Source organism: Rutidosis leptorrhynchoides, chromosome 11, assembly GCF_046630445.1.
Source record: "Rutidosis leptorrhynchoides isolate AG116_Rl617_1_P2 chromosome 11, CSIRO_AGI_Rlap_v1, whole genome shotgun sequence".
Taxonomy (NCBI): domain Eukaryota; kingdom Viridiplantae; phylum Streptophyta; class Magnoliopsida; order Asterales; family Asteraceae; genus Rutidosis; species Rutidosis leptorrhynchoides.
The window spans coordinates 67,252,823-67,270,452 of NC_092343.1; the positions used below are offsets into that span (position 1 = coordinate 67,252,823).

At 34.2% G+C, this 17,630-nt stretch overlaps 1 protein-coding gene across 1 annotated transcript; it reads right to left on the reverse strand.

Annotated features, from left to right (window-relative positions):
* Window positions 1-12,372: 12,372 nt before the first annotated feature.
* Window positions 12,373-13,151, reverse strand: LOC139876250 (putative germin-like protein 2-1). The gene is made up of 2 exons (XM_071863548.1): window positions 13,009-13,151; window positions 12,373-12,908 (listed from the first exon to the last, which is right to left on the reverse strand). The coding sequence occupies exons 1-2, from the start codon at window positions 13,118-13,120 to the stop codon at window positions 12,373-12,375; spliced, it is 648 nt and encodes a 215-aa protein (XP_071719649.1). The 5' UTR covers window positions 13,121-13,151.
* Between the last annotated feature and the right edge of the window lie 4,479 nt (window positions 13,152-17,630).

The following is a 17,630-nucleotide window of genomic DNA, read 5'->3' on the forward strand; positions in this document are numbered from 1 at the left end:
CCTAAGAAACCCCATCCAAAGTACCGGATAATTTTGTACTTCGAAATTTATATCATATCCGAAGGGTGTCCCGGAATGATGGGGATATTCTTATATATGCATCTTGTTAATGTCGGTTACCAGGTGTTCACCATATGAATGATTTTTATCTCTATGTATAGGATGTGTATTGAAATATGAAATCTTATGGTCTATTGTTACGATTTGATATATATAGGTTAAACCTATAACTCACCAACATTTTTGTTGACGTTTAAAGCATGTTTATTCTCAGGTGAATACTAAGAGCTTTCGCTGTTGCATACTAAAATAAGGACAAGATTTGGAGTCCATGCTTGTATGATATTGTATAAAAACTGCATTCAAGGAACGTATTTCGATGTAACATATTTGTATTGTAAACCATTATGTAATGGTCGTGTGTAAACAGGATATTTTAGATTATCATTATTTGATAACCTACGTAAAGCTTTTTAAACCTTTACTGGCGAAATAAAGGTTATGGTTTGTTTTAAAAATGAATGCAGTCTTTGGAAAAACGTCTCATATAGAGGTCAAAACCTCGCAACGAAATCAATTAATATGGAACGTTTTTAATCAATAAGAACTGGACATTTCATAACAAGTGATGTACCACGAGTGTTTAGCAAGATGGGGTGGTGTTGTGCGTGTTGTTTTATGTGATCATGGACTAATCGTTTTGCATTCTTTAGAATGACGACGTGAAACGAGATCGAGATGAATAATGAAGAGTTTAACACTAGAGTTGTGGCCGCCATTGCGGAGCAAATGGGTGCATTTTGAGAAGAAATGGATAGGAAGTATTCCGAATCTCGAAGTAGTAGTGAAATGGAGCGTTGTCTTAAGAGCTTCATGAGGACTAAACTCCCGATGTATGATGGGAAACCGGATCCTTTGGTGAGCACAACATGGATCTCGGATGTCGAAGGGTGTTTTTGTACTATTGAATGTTCTCCGGAGAAGAGGACGAGACTCGCTACTAGTTTGTTGCGGGGTAGGGCGAAGGATTGGTTGGATGGTAAGATTGATCTTATCGGTGGTGAGCCGTTTATGGCATTATCCTGGGACGAGTTTAAGGAGGAATTCTTTGAGGAGTTCTAGACTTCAGCCGATTTGTCTGAATTGCGTAATGAGTTGCGGAATTTGCAACAGGGTTCTATGGATTTAAATACTCTCAAGAAAAACTTTATGGTGAAGGCTCAATTTTTCCCGAAATATTTGGGGAATGATCGTTTGTTGATAGAGAATTTCTATCGAACTTTGAATGATGACTTGAAAAAAAAAATTAGTAGGGGTTACGCGAAGTTGTTTGCAGAGTTATTCGCGGTGGCTAGGGGTTTCGAGTCGTATTCACGATCGAAGATGGGTGAACCTTCAAGTGAGAGAAGGGTTGTTTCGTATGGTGCTCCAAGTAAGAGGACTAAGGGTCCGAGTGTGATCACGAGTGGTACACGGACGGGTATATCGGATTCTTGTACGTCTAGATGTTACAATTGTGGCGTGAGGGGTCACAAGTCTTGGGAATGTTCGGTGCCAAAGGGTGATGCCCCGGTGTGCTTCAATTGCCAAGAGGAAGGACATCATAAGTCAGAATGTCCCTAGTTAGAGGGACGGGTGCGGCAAGGAGATGTTAAGGTACGTTTCGTTTTAATAAATATGTCCTTTGATTATTTATTTATGTGCCGATGCGTTCGGGTTGATAATTACATTGTGTTGTGCATGTTATTGTTATTTGTGATGTTTTGAATGTTGGGCGAAGGGCGTAAGACTTGGTGCAACCAAGCATTCCTTAGTGTTGGGAAATGTTTCTACCAAGCCATGGGCATGGGCTTTGGTGTTCAGACGTTAGAGCATGTTTGCTCTCATGTTGAAATTGATGAACCGTAAGGTCCGTCGGGTGAATGAAACCCTTGAGATCGAGTGTTTTGAATCTCGATGTCTGATTGGTGAAGGAGTCTACGTGACGCAATGTTAGGTACCTCTTTGATGCCTACTAGTGTGGTGTTCGACTCCGATGGTGTTGCGGTTACATTGTACTTAGGGTACCGGAGAAAAACCCTTAGGTACATGGGTGATTAGGTCGAAATTCGACAAGCTATAGCAATTGGATGATTGCGAGAGTAACGTTTGTATACTTGTGGTAAACTCTTCGTTCGAAGTTTTTAAGGATTGGTTAAAATCCTTCGTAAGCTCAAGATTGGAGCAAGATTGAAGGGACCCGTTCATATACATTATAAACGATTCACAATAGTTGATTACATCGCGAGGTATTTGACCTCTATATGATACATTTTACAAACATTGCATTCGTTTTTAAAAGACAAACTTTCTTTACATCGAAAATTGACAGGCATGCATACCATTTCATAATATCCACTATCCAACTATAAATTGACTTAATAATAATATTTGATGAATTCAATGACTCGAATGCAACGTTCTTCGAAATATGCCATTAAAGACTCCAAGTAATATCTTTAAAATGAGCAAACGCACAGCGGAAGATTTCTTTCAATCCTGAGAATAAACATGCTTTAAAGTGTCAACCAAAAGGTTGGTGAGTTCATTAGTTTATCATAATCATTCATTTTCATCATTTTAATAGACCACAAGAATTTCATATTTCCATTTCTCATAAACATACGTCCCATGCATAGAGACAAAAATATCATTCATATGGATTGAACACCTGGTAACCGACATTCACAATATGCATATAAGAATATCCCCATCATTCCGGTATCCTCCTTCGGACATGATATAAATTTCGAAGTACTAAAGCATCCGGTACCTTGGATGGGGCTTGTTGGGCCCGATAGATCTATCTTTAGGATTCGCGTCAATTAGGGTGTCTGTTCCCTAATTCTTAGATTACCAGACTTAATAAAAAGGGCATATTCGATTTCGATAATTCAACCATAGAATGTAGTTTCAATTACTTGTGTCTATTTCGTCAAACATTTATAAAAGCGCATGTATTCTCAGTCCCAAAAATATATATTGCAAAAGCATTTAAAAAGGGAGTAATGAAACTCACCATACTGTATTTCGTAGTAAAAATACATATAACATCATTGAACAAGTGCAAGGTTGGCCTCGGATTCACGAACCTATATTAATTATTTATTTTTATATGTTGGTCAATATTTGTTTAATAAATTAGGTCAAGTCATAGTGTACCACAATCTTAATGCTCGAGACTAATATACAGAAGTCAACAAAAGTCAATTTGACTCAAAATGATTTCCAAAATTTATACATGATTAATATATATTTTAAATATCGTCATTTTATATTTTTAAATATTTTTAAAAGATTTTACTAGAGTAAATGATATAATTCTTTTATTAATAAATATAATTTTATATAAAAATATACTTTTATATATCTTAAGAAATAAAATTTATAAAGTTCATAAAAATATTTTGATAGGTTTCATTAAGTTAATTACATTATTTGTATTACTTATTTATTTGATAAATTAACATTGGTAATAATAGTAAGTAAAAGTTGTATTACTTTGTAATAATAATTATTGTTATAAAAATATTAATTTTTATATTTAAAAAAATGAAATTATGATAAAACGATAATAATAAAAATAAAATTTTTGATTAACAATGATATTCCTTTTAAAAATAATAATTTTCATAAAAATGATATTTTTAATATTACTAATACTTTTAATAATATTAGTGATAAAAATAAAAAAAATAAAAAAACGATAATTATCGTACAATATTTTAAATTTCATCATGATACTCATACTCATTATTTCCAAATCGATTTGTTGGTAGTTTTTAAATTGTCTTTTATATTGCGTTCACTTTTAATGGTAATAATAATAATCATAATAATTAAGTGTTACTAATATTAGTTTTAATTATAATACTAATAATAATATCTATTATAATAATATTAATACTAATAACTATTTTAATGATAAAAATACTAATAATATTAATTATAACTTTAACGATAATAACAATAGTACTAATAGTAGAAAAATAACAATTTTGAATGATAATACTTTTTATTGATAACAATAATAATAATAATAATAATAATAATAATAATAATAATAATAATAATAATAATAATAATAATAATAATAATAATAATAATTTGATAAAAACTAGAACGACGATAACAACGACGATAATAATAATCATTTTTACAAAAATTCAATTGACTATAACTTCTAATCCATTCATCGAAACCATTCGATATCTAAAGGAAAAGTTCTTAATTTTTCGCTAGCTTTCCAAGGACATGCATATCTTATACCTTATCTCAATCACAGGTGTAACTAATTCAAGATTCAACATAACCTATCTAAGGGCAATATCAAAAATACAAGCATGCATAATCCTAGATACTCAGCACTAGTCAGGGATACACTATTATTATGTAAAAATTAATTTATGAGTACTCACGTATCAATATTGAGATTCAATATTGCATGAAAGGTACGTAAACGCAACGGAGATGACCCACACTAAATTTGACCTCATGAGTATACCCATGAACCATACCCATCACCTCCATAGCTACAACCCATAATTTCCTTAGCCCTATCCCGCTTCCAAAATGTGTTTGAAAATAACTCGCGCGTACCCTTGTCATAGTATTTTATGTATAATACTAATAATAATACTACTACTAATATTGCTAATATGATTAATAATAATAATAATAATAATAATCTTAATAAAAAGAATAATAATAATAATAATATTAATTACAATATATATTTATGTATATATGTTGCAGAGAGATAGATGGAATGATTTATGAATTCACAAACTGCACCGATCCATTTTTAAAGGCGTTGAGCCACCTAACTACTTCGTTCTCTATTCATGATAGCAATTACAACTTATAATAATAATAATAATAATAATAATAATAATAATAATAATAATAATAATAATAATAATAATAATAATAATAATAATAATAATAATAATAATAATAATAATTAATTAATAATCAAAAAACATGAACGTGACTAAAGTAGGGATCCCATCCCCTTTTTCTTTTTCTTTTTCAATCCGTGATTTGTTGTCTCTCTCTTTTTTTTTTTTTTTTTTGTAATATAATAATATAACATATTAAATAAATAAAAAAAAACATGTAAGAATAGGAAATCTTTAGCCACCGTACCTTCATATTACATATGTCATCATATTAATTTAATATATTCATTATAAATTATTATTTAATCTATACAATTAATTATATATTATATTATATTTACGTGCATGGTAAAAATGTAATTTTTTTTCAAATGACTCGTACGTTGTCACTTGACTCATATACCACTTTCGGTTTTTCGAGCGCACTTTCGTACGTTTAGAAAACTAGCCTTTTACGTTATGCGACGTGTACCTTTAATGATAGTTTGATTTATTCATCAATAAATTACTTTGTAAAAATGTACCTTATAAAATTTGAGCGTTGTGGTCATTTGCTTATATAAATTAGTGACTCGTTGTTTACCCAGCTATATTATTCTAAATTGGGACGTTTTATGACTAAGTTAAAAATATATATATATTTTTTTATTTAAAATTGTAAATTTGTACCTAATAAACATATTTGAAATATTTTAACTAATGATATAATATTCAGCCTTTCAAAACCAAATAGATTTCAAAGTTAGTTTTAACTCGTTTTTAAATAATAGTAGTTATTTTACCAAATAATGTTTTTAATATGAAAACTAAAGGGTTGCTTTATCTAGGGACACGAGTTAATCAAGTAAAGTATATTTTTGAAATTTAAACGAAAATGATTACTAACTTTTGACTAACTCTTATTAATGACACTTTTGTAAATCACTTTTATCAAATATTCCGGATATCGTTAAAATGAAAGGTTTTCTAAATCAAAGTGGACCTCTTAACAGATACCCGTAATTCTAATTCAATGTATCTGTTAAGTCAATTATTTGATAACATCTACTAATCCCATCGATAACTATTTGAATATATATTTCGAAACAATTACGTTTATGTAAAGTATTATACGTCTAATACTTTGTTAATATTTTCAAGTTATAATATATACACATATACATACATAATCATGTATGTTCATTTAATGGTTCGTGAATCATTGGAACTTGGTCGAGGTTAAATGAATGTATGAACATAGTTTAAAATCTTTGAGACAAATTTTTGCTTGCCGTGTCGGAATAATATAAAGATAAAGTTTAAATTTGGTCAGAAATTCCCGGGTCGTCACAAAGATGTGGTGATGGGTCGTGTGAACCCAATTGTTAGTAAAGTCTACCCTTGGTAGCATTGTACGGTTGTACAAGATGCGGTTATGGGACGTAGTTCCAAATGGGGGAGTTACACTCCCACACGAGGAGGTTTTAGTGTGAGATTTCGGATGATGCTCTTAGTATATCCGGAACTTGTGATGGGACTTAGAATTGGTCGATTTGTGGTAGAGTACAATTTCGGTTAATTTGTACTTAAGGTTTTGTATTTGAATTATCACTGAGGTGGTAATATGGTGAATCTCGTTGAGAGATAAATGGATGTGTTTGACGAGCAAGGTGAGATTCCCGGTTAAGGGATGTGCGTGTCGGATTCTCTTCTAGAGAACTGTTGTTTTGAGCCTATGTGCGATATAGGTGGTTCTTGCTCGATTGTGATAGCGATGTTCGCGTGTGCTTATGATTTGTGAGTGGAATAATTATATGCGTGCATATATGATGTATTTATTTGTGTGGTATGAGTTGTGAAGTGTCGACGTGTTAAGACACCACTTCTCACGTGGCGGGTGAAGTATCGACGTGTTAAGATGCCACCCCAAGTAAGACGAAGAGTGAAGTGTCGACATGTTAAGACACCACTCGGAGTGTAGTATCAACGTGTTAAGATGCCACTCCAAGGACTATCACGGGTGAAGTGTCGATGTGTTAAGACGCCACCCGGGGTGAAGCATCGACGTGTTAAGATGCCACTCGTGGGATGATCGTTATGAACACTGATGGGAAATTCGAGTACCATTCATGTGTTGAGGTTTGGGAAGTGGATCTCGTGTGGATGCGGATTCACGATGACGCGTGTAGTTCGGTCATCTTATGGTGGAAGTGAGTCTCGTGTAGTTCGGATTCACAATGACTCGTGTGGATGCAGTCATTATAATGAGGAAGCGAGTCTCGTGTAGTTCGGATTCACAATGACACGTGTGGATGCGGTCATTCTTTTGGGATAGTGATTCTCGTGTAGTTCGGATTCACTGGAGCGCGTGTAGTTTGGCCAATCCCGATTGTTGTGCGGTGGAGGTAGTGGGTCGCGTGTGGTTGCGGATTCACTAAGGCGCGTGTAGTTTTCGGCCAGCCTTCATGTTGTGTGATCTATTGGTTGTTTTATACGCCAATGGTGGGGTCTTAAGGACCATGTTGTGTGATCTATTGGTTGTTTTATACGCCAATGGTGGGGTCGTAAGGACCATGTTGTGTGATCTGTTGGTTATTTTATACGCCAATGGTGGGGTCGTAAGGACCATTTTGGTGTGAATAGTGATACAATAGTCGTATTTTGCTCACGTGTTTGCGGTAGTTGCGTATTAGACGTGTTTGCGCACTACAAGGGATGTTAAGTGGTAAGTGTTATCCGTTAGATTTCACTTTTATTTGGTCTTCATCGGTTAGATGGTTGACTTTAGTTTGGGACGTGGTTACTTTTAGCATTATACTTGGTATGGTACGTTAAAAGGTTGATGTCTCGGTACGAGATTGGTGGAGTTTTTCTCGATATGAGGGATTGATCAAGTTTTAGTGCTCGGATTTGTGGACTTGATATATCGCGAATGACGATTTAGTTGTTAAGGGTAACTCTATGAGAAGAATTTCCTAGAGGAGTTGGAAGGATACGTGGCAGATTCGCGTATTCTAAGTGATCGTTATAGACTTTGGATGTCGCGTGTATTGCACGGCTCGAAATGCGTGCAAGTGTGTAATTAGTTAATGAATTAATCTTCGGGTTAATGAGGAATGTGTTGGAAGTCAGATTGGAACGATTGTTTGAGAACCATCGAGTGTAGGTTCGATTTGGTTAAGTGATTAGGATCACGAGGGCGTGATCGAATCTAAGTGGGGAGAGTTGTAACACCCCGTTTTCCCCGCATATGATCTATAGGTGTGTCGCGTATGTACAACTAATGTATGAAGAATGCGAGACGTATTCGTGTGTTAAAGTTCATGTAAACGAGAAAAGTGATCACACCAAGTTAAAGGTCGCGGCGCGGAGGTATGGGTCGCGGCGCGACATTACAAACAAATCAGGATCAGGAGGCACGGTAAGGAAGGCACCAGACCACGCCTTGGGTCGCAATATATATATATATATATATATATATATATATATATATATATATATATATATATATATATATATATATACGGCGCGAAAGAAAGGGCCGCGGCGTGGAATTTTGCTGATTTCAATTCCAGGAGGCATGTTAAGGCAACCACCAGAATACGTTATAGGTCGCAGCGCGACGATTAAGGCCGCGGCGTGGCATTCTGTGCGAGCTGGTACCAGATTTGCAATTTTAAAGGATATTCGAGGGCATATTGGTCATTTCGGGTATGTGCCAGATTTGGGATCTTAAATCCCATCCACTCATCTCATTTCTTTTATTTCTTTTTCCTTTTCTTTCTATTTTTCTCTCAAAACTTCAAAACCCCCATTTGATTCAAAGTGAGATTTGGAAAGGAAGGAGCGGGATTCGATCTTTGTCATAAGAGGCAACTTTGTTCTCCTCGTTCTTAGCTTCAAGGTGATAGTAGCGGTAAGCTCAAACTCCAAATTTCGTTTTCGTGTTCTTCATCTAAATTTAGGGTTTTTGATTGTATGTTCATACATGGAACCCCACTAGTTGTTAATGGAAGATAATAACTAGGATTCGAGTTTATTAGTGATGAAGGCCAGTTTTGGGTTGGTTGATGATTTAGCCTTGTTTAGGGCTTTAAATTGAGTGTAATCACTTTGATTAGTGATTATGGAAGTGTTGGAACTCATTTGGGTGTGTTTGGTTGACTAGTTTTGAAATGGGTCAAAATTAGGGTTTTGGTGTCAAATTGGGCAAGACAAGTGTTTAACACTTGTGTTCGGGTTTAATTGGCTTATTAGGACCATTGTCACTAGTGTTAGTGATTATTGATTAGTTTGGGCGCGGTTTGTGCTTGGAGGTGCATTTGGGTCGAGATTGCACTAGTTGTCAATTTGGGTTGGTTTGTAAATCCTCCCTAATTGTGTTGTTGTATTTGTGATAATGGAATAGGTACATTCCATTGGCGAGTTGCGAATTATTCGGTGGCATTCATCAAGGCGACAAGGTGAGTGTTACTATCCTATGTGCATATGTATGTGTAGGATGGGTGCGGGTCGGGTGAAGTGGTTCTAGGTTATATAGCTCACTTCACATATATGTGGATTTGATGGACTTGTGTAATAGGTCCAATTGGCACGGTTGTGCGTTTTTGGTTGACCACCTTTGGCGAGGTGCACACTTTGTGTGTACGTTATCACATGTGCTTGTGATGTGGATTATACAACCCCAATGGCGAAGGGTTGGTATTGAGTTGTGATTAGAGAAGTGGATCACGTGTGGATGCGGATTCACGGTGACACGTGTAGTTCGGTCATCTTATTGAGGTAGTGATCTCGTATGGTTTCGGATTCACTAAGGCTCGTGTAGTTCGGCTAACCTCGATGTTGTTGTGGTATTGAAGATAGTAGTCTAGTGTGGATGCGGATTTACTAAGGCTCGTGTAGTTCGGCTAATCTTCATTTTGGTATCTGGTTTTCGGTACTCGGGTTAAGGGGTTAACCTTGGGCGGTTTACGCTTTGTTATATATACGGTCGTATTGTTGTGATGTAGCTAACCCTCCGGGTGTAGCTTACTTGGCATTGTTCACATCGTCGTTGGTGAACTCACTTTGTTGTATCTTTAGCTTGTTGCTTAGTGATCGTACGGTATGCTTAGCTTAGCTTGCCTTTATGCTGGATGCTCCGGTATGCGTTATTTGATTACTTGTGTGGCGTGTCCATTTTATGCATATATATGTATGTAGTATATTTTCACTCACTAAGCGTTAGCTTACCCTCTCGTTGTTCACATTTTTATAGATTTGCATGGAGGCGGTGGCACGGGTAAGCGTGGGAACTAGTGGACTCGCTTAGGTTGCTTTAGAAGACGTGCTTTTGTATTGATTAGGATTGGGTAGCGTATCCCCAATCACCATTCTCGGTTTTGTTGAAATTTAAAATAGTCGGGTCGTGTTTGCCCGTTCGGATATTTAAACTATGTATTAAATGTTTTAAAGCTTATTGAACTTATTATTGTGTTAAAGATGTTTTTGGAAACATAAATGGGACCTAAATATTAATGTATTAAAGAAAAAAATTTTACGGGCTGGTTTAAATACGGGTCGGGTTGTTTCACTTCGACATTAATAGAGGTCAAAGGTGGAAGAGACGTGGGTAAGTCTTGAGGTGCGGAAGTAGAGGTGGGAATATGACTACTCAGAGTAGGTGGACTCGAAGGTTCATGATGATGGTGATGTGGGTGAAGTTGGAACTCACCGGGAATATCAAGGAAAGAATAAGAGGGAGAGGAGTTTGGTTGCATGGAACCGAAAGAAAATATAGTCTAGTCGAAGGTGACATGTAATGATATGATAATCTTTTTGGAATCAAGATCTAGTCAACGATACTCCCGATGGTTGGCCGGATAGCCAAGAAAAATACAAGGTGTAGAACGTTTGGCGAGTTTGTGAGGTGTTTGGAGATGTGGATAGCACAAACAACTGAAGACACGTATGTGGGAGAATTTAGGGTTTTTGTTGAAAAGGCTAGTAAACTGGATATCGTTGGAGATGGATGTTGATAGTAAAATATTAAGTAAATGAATGGCCATATGAAGGTTGGTGTCCATGAATCATAATGAATAATTTCAAAAGGTTTAGAAACAACAGAAGTCGAACGAGAAAATGGTAATCTAACATGTTTTCCTAATTGACACGCATGACATAAAGTTTTAGTCGCAACTTTACTGCAAGAGAAACTAGAGTATGCATAATATGATCGCCAGGGTGTCCGAAGAGATTGTGCCAAAGAGGTTAGCTCGACGAAAGCAAAACAATTTTTGATATTTTGGAGGGAGTGACAGAGTAAAGATCACCATCACTATCACATCGAATGCGAGTATGTCTAGTCCGGGCATCTATTACACAAAAACCAAATTCGTAGAATTCAATAGTGGATTCGTTATCCTTATTAGATTGTTTGACGAAAATTAAGTTTCTGACGATATTTGGTGTAACAAGAATATTGTGAAGGTGTAAAGGTCGGTAAGGGTTGGGAAGTGTAGCGTTTCCGGAGTTTAAAACATGTATGGTGGAAACCGTCACCAACAATTACTGATGAAACAATGCTTCTATTAAAAACAATATCGAGTTTACCCGAATTTGAATCAAGGTAAGCAGTGGTCCCGATGTCCATGTACCAACCATCATCATTTGTCATGCCTATAGCAAATGCCTGTGGGGAATAACTTATTCGGACCAGGTCCAAGAAGACAACTATTAGTTGGCCTGTTAATTTGGAGCAAGTGAATCCATACATTGGGCTGTTGATGACAATTCTAAAGAGGATAAGTCCGAGTTGGGGCACACCATGTTTGACCATGACCAATACAATTTTTTTGCCATACTGATTTATAACAATATTGTTGAGCTCACCTGTTTAGTAATCAAACGACATCATATCTGATTTATGACCTTTTTTTCTGAAAAATCATTCATGTTTTGGTCGAATCCTGACATATGAAAGTCTGAAACTAATCAGCATATATGTTTTCTTTATATCAGTGTTGCAATAGGAGCAGTAAAATGAGTTTAAGGACTGATGACATAAGGATTATGTTGATGCATCCTGCTCTAATCAACAATCAAGCTTTATGCCAACGAGTTTGTGTACCTAAAGAGGACAATATTTAATATTTAATTATATTAGGTTGTCTTTCATCTCTAATGGTGGAATCGAAAATATTAATCAAATTAATCTAAACCTTTTTAAATATTATTTGAACCCATAACAGAACGTTTTTTTTACTGTTAGGTTTCGATTGTTTGAGTAAATTAATGAATCTTACGCTAGGATTTTATAAGCAATGAAATTGTAAAAACAAATAAATAAATAAAAATAGTATATATATTTTATTCGCTATTAAAACAATCATACAAACAAACTAACAATAGTAAACAGTAAATCAAGAATAAAAGTTAAAAAATAATAATAAACATCAGACAATTACATAACTTTTTAGAACTTTGATTGAATTTGATAAACGGTATTGACGTCCACTTGAAATGCCTTTGCGAGAATATTTGCAGAGATATCAGGGTTTGATCCGAATAGAGCGTTCGCAATGGTAATGACACCTGGATTTTGACTACTTAGACCGGCAATAGCAAGGGCATAACCATTTCCGACATTTTTTTGAAAGTGAATTAGACCTTCCGGGAACACGAAAACATCACCCTTTTTTAGTATTGTCGTGATGAGACGGTTTTCAGGGTTAGAAGTGACAAAACCGACTTGCAGACTACCTTCAATGACAGTCAAGATTTCAGTGGCCCGAGGGTGCGTGTGTGGAGGATTAATACCCCATGGTGCAAAGTCAATACGGGCCATGGAGATGCCCAAAGTGTTGAGCCCTGGCAATTGTGTTACAGTCACCGCAGTCACATTAGATCCAGCCGCATTTGATGTATTTCCCATACGGTTTAGTCCTCTAAAAAGAAAATCTTCTGCTTTCACTTGATCCGGATCTTTGCATACTACGCCATTCACCAGTACTAGAAAAAATAAAAATAGAAAGATCATAAATAAGTGTAAGGTTTATATCATTTTATTAATATAGCATTGCTTAAATTTCAAGATAGGAGTAAGATTTACCTTTGTTGTTTAGATAAGCTACACAAAAATCCTGTAGAGGACTGGGTTCCGAAGCAAATGCAAGAGAACATGTTGCCAATAAGAGACCGAACAAAAGAAAATGAGACGTCATTAGTGCGACTGAAGTGAAAAAATTGCTAGCTCTTCAATGTAGTTTTGTAGTTTAATAAATTTGTATGAGCAAGTATGAAGCTTTGTAATGCTTTTATAGCAAAAACATTGCAACAGAAAGATAGTATTGTAGTGCACCACCAATAAAATAATACGTTGAAAGAGTAAAACGGCGATGTAGTCATCAAATACTATGTATATATACTAATACTAATTTACTATACATCCTTATAAGAAAACTTCAAAAGTTGTTTGATTCTAGAAATGACAAAGATTAAGGCTTATACACTCACAACCAACTAATTAATGATTTTTGGTGGAGTGTTGAACGTTGTGTATAGCTTGAATTGGTCCAAAAGTTTCACTTATAATGTTAAGTTCAAAATCAAATCAAACAAAAGCGGGAGAACGGGAAAGGTTCAAGTTAGCCGGGAGGACGAGTAATTTTACTCTAATATATGCGGTCTAATCGGGTTATCTGATGACTCTTACCGCTTTTTTCCTGGCCAAATTAAATTTATTTGTTTCATTACCAAATCAATTTTGGATTAACACAGATTGAACATTTGGACTTCGTTCATTTGAACTATCGGAACTATTTCAAGATTATGACTTATGTATTTCACTTCGAATATATCTTGTTATTGTTGTTATTATGCAGTTGGAACTTCAATTTTTTTTTTAACAGCGATTGGGATTACTCGAGGGGACTAAACCATCCGTTGCGATCATCTCCCGTTTCGACTATGCCGATGCAACAATAATAACTCAGCCTCCATCGCTGCCCGGGAGGAAACCTTGAAACTGATGGAGAACTATATAACTTATATTCATTTACTTTGTTTTGTAATTAGTGGCTAAGAAATGAAAACATGGAGAAACAGTTTCTCAAGAACGACTACTAATATGCTGTTAAAAAAAAAAAAAAAATCCTAATATAATTATAATTCTGGTTCTTTTCAGTGAAGAAACAAACGTTTTGAAATATTAGCAAAAAAATGATGAATACAATTACAAAGATTCATTTTTTCAGGAAATCTCAAAAACCAATATACCATTTCATGATCCCCAAAATAAGATGTATAGATTCATAAAAAGTAAACTAGTAAAATCATTATTTTTCATCAGCAAGCAAACATGTAGCGTACACAAGATCGTTCATAAGACATCATTTCATGCGAATTTAAACAAATTTGGCCAATGACCAACTGAGCATTCACAAGCAACTGCTACAACTTGGTAGACTGGTAGCTATTTATCCATTTAAATGTTTGCATAGGAAACAAATATGAAATGTGGCTAATGGAGAGAGAAACCAAAAAAGCCTTAAAAGTTTGCAGAAGTCATGTTACTAAAATTAAAGATCTGGCATGCCCTTTCCGGTTTTAGAATCATACGTCTTTTCAAGCACAAGCTCTCTATCGGAATATCCTTCGGACCAGCTGTTACAGACATCAAAGAATATTAATTATATATTTATATTCCGAGTAATAAAAGTGAAGTAAAAATGGGTGAAGTTAACTTCTTTAGAACTAAACATAAACGAGAAAAACTATTAGGCAACGAGTCATATATCCAAACGTATAGGTGGCAATTTCAACCCGTTAATTTGAGTTATCATCCATCCCAATGGCTAAAAATGTTAGTCTGAAACTCTAAATTACTTAGCTAAAAAGAAAAATGATTCACCAGGTGAACTCAAACAAATTGTGTTCAATTATAGAATAACTCCTAAATTATTTTTCTTTATTAAACTTAAATTACTAATTTTATTAACATAATATTTGTAACCATGTGTAACACATTGTATAACAGTGTTTATTACCCACTACCCACAGCTGACCCACTCATTTTGCCACCCCAATCCAAACAGAATAAAATAAACATGAACATATTTAAGGTTATAATGATACCACTGTAGTGACCCGAACTTTTCCATGTTTATATATATTAATTGAGATTGATATTTACATGATTAAATGTTTCCAACATGTTAAACAATCAAACTTGTTAAGACTTGATTAATTGAAATATGTTTCATATAGACAATTGACCACCCAAGTTGACCGGCGATTCACGAACGTTAAAACTTGTAAAAACGACATGACGATATATATATGGATATACATATGGTTAACATGAGATTATGATAAGTAAGTATCTCCATAAGTATATTAACAATGAGTTATATACATATAAACAAGACTACTAACTTAAGGATTTCGAAACGAGACATATATGTAACGATTATCGTTGTAACGACATTTAAATGTATATATATCATATTAAGATATATTAATATATCATAATATCATGATAATATAATAATTTAACATCTCATTAGATATAATAAACAATGGGTTAACAACATTAATTGAGATCGTTAACTTAAAGGTTTCAAAACAATACTTACATGTAACGACTAACGATGACTTAACGACTCAGTTAAAATGTATATACATGTAGTGTATTTAGATGTATTAAAATATTTTTGGAAGACTTCAAGACATATATCAAAACACTCATACTTAACGAAAATGGTTACAGTTACTTTCCCATTCTTTTCTTTCATCAAGAATTCTAGTCGTATTCTTACCCGTATTATACACAGCTTCAAAACGTACTTACTATGGGTATATACCAATAGGAACTAGCATGGGATTCCACTCTTGATTATGTCATGTATGACTAATCAATTTTAACTTCTACCATGAGCTAGTCAACTAACTAGAACTCCTTTTAACCCCACTCACCACTCACCAATTACCACTCATCATTCACTCCATTTCACTTCCAATTCTCTTTCTAATTCTCTCTCAACACACACACACTATTATGAACGTATTTTTCCAGTAGTTAATCATCATCTTCATCAAAAATCACTTCAAGAATCAAGCTATAATCATCATAGGAAGAACACTTCAAGAACACTTCAAAAATCCCTTCAAGTTTACTAATTTACTTCCAAGCTTTCTAATCCATTCCAAGTAATCATCTAAGATCAAGAAACCTTTGTTATATACAGTTGTTTGTTATATACAGTTGGTTATCTTTCTTATTCAAGGTAATATTCATATTCAAACTTTGATTCAATTTCTATAACTATAAACTATCTTAATTCGAGTAAAAATCTTACTTGAACTTGTTTTTGTGTCATGATCCTACTTCAAGAACTTTCAAGCCATTCAAGATCCTTTGAAGCTAGATCATTTCTTGTCACTTCCAGTAGGTTTACCTACTAAACTTGAGGTAGTAATGATGTTCATAACATCATTCGATTCATATATATAAAACTATCTTATTCGAAGGTTTAAACTCGTAATCACTAGAACATAGTTTAGTTAATTCTAAACTTGTTCGCAAACAAAAGTTAATCCTTCTAACTTGACTTTTAAAATTAACTAAACACATGTTCTATATCTATATGATATGCTAACTTAATGATTTAAAACCTGGAAACACGAAAAACACCGTAAAACCGGATTTACGCCGTCGTAGTAACACCGCGGGCTGTTTTCGGTTAGTTAATTAAAAACTATGATAAAATTTGATTTAAAAGTTGTTATTCTGAGAAAATGATTTCTATTATGAACATGAAACTATATCCAAAAATTATGGTTAAACTCAAAGTGGAAGTATGTTTTCTAAAATGGTCATCTAGACGTCGTTCTTTCGACTGAAATGACTACCTTTACAAAAACGACTTGTAACTTATTTTTCCGACTATAAACCTATACTTTTTATGTTTATATTCATAAAATAGAGTTCAATATGAAACCATAGCAATTTGATTCACTCAAAACGGATTTAAAATGAAGAAGTTATGGGTAAAACAAGATTGGATAATTTTTCTCATTTTAGCTACGTGAAAATTGGTAACAAATCTATTCCAACCATAACTTAATCAACTTGTATTGTATATTATGTAATCTTGAGATACCATAGACACGTATACAATGTTTCGACCTATCATGTCGACACATCTATATATATTTCGGAACAACCATAGACACTCTATATGTGAATGTTGGAGTTAGCTATACAGGGTTGAGGTTGATTCCAAAATATATATAGTTTGAGTTGTGATCAATACTGAGATACGTATACACTGGGTCATGGATTGATTCAAGATAATATTTATCGATTTATTTCTGTACATCTAACTGTGGACAACTAGTTGTAGGTTACTAACGAGGACAGCTGACTTAATAAACTTAAAACATCAAAATATATTAAAAGTGTTGTAAATATATTTTGAACATACTTTGATATATATGTATATATTGTTATAGGTTCGTGAATCAACCAGTGGCCAAGTCTTACTTCCCGACGAAGTAAAAATCTGTGAAAGTGAGTTATAGTCCCACTTTTAAAATCTAATATTTTGGGATGAGAATACATGCAGGTTTTATAAATGATTTACAAAATAGACACAAGTACGTGAAACTACATTATATGGTTGAATTATCGAAATCGAATATGCCCCTTTTTATTAAGTCTGGTAATCTAAG

What these genes read in the sequence shown, in the direction of transcription:
- LOC139876250 (XM_071863548.1), bottom strand. Translation starts at nt 13,120, where the DNA reads ATGACGTCTCATTTTCTTTTGTTCGGTCTCTTATTGGCAACATGTTCT. An exon ending in AGCTTATCTAAACAACAAAG is followed by an intron (nt 12,909 to 13,008) that starts GTAAATCTTACT and finishes TATTTTTTCTAG; the next exon opens with TACTGGTGAATGGCGTAGTA.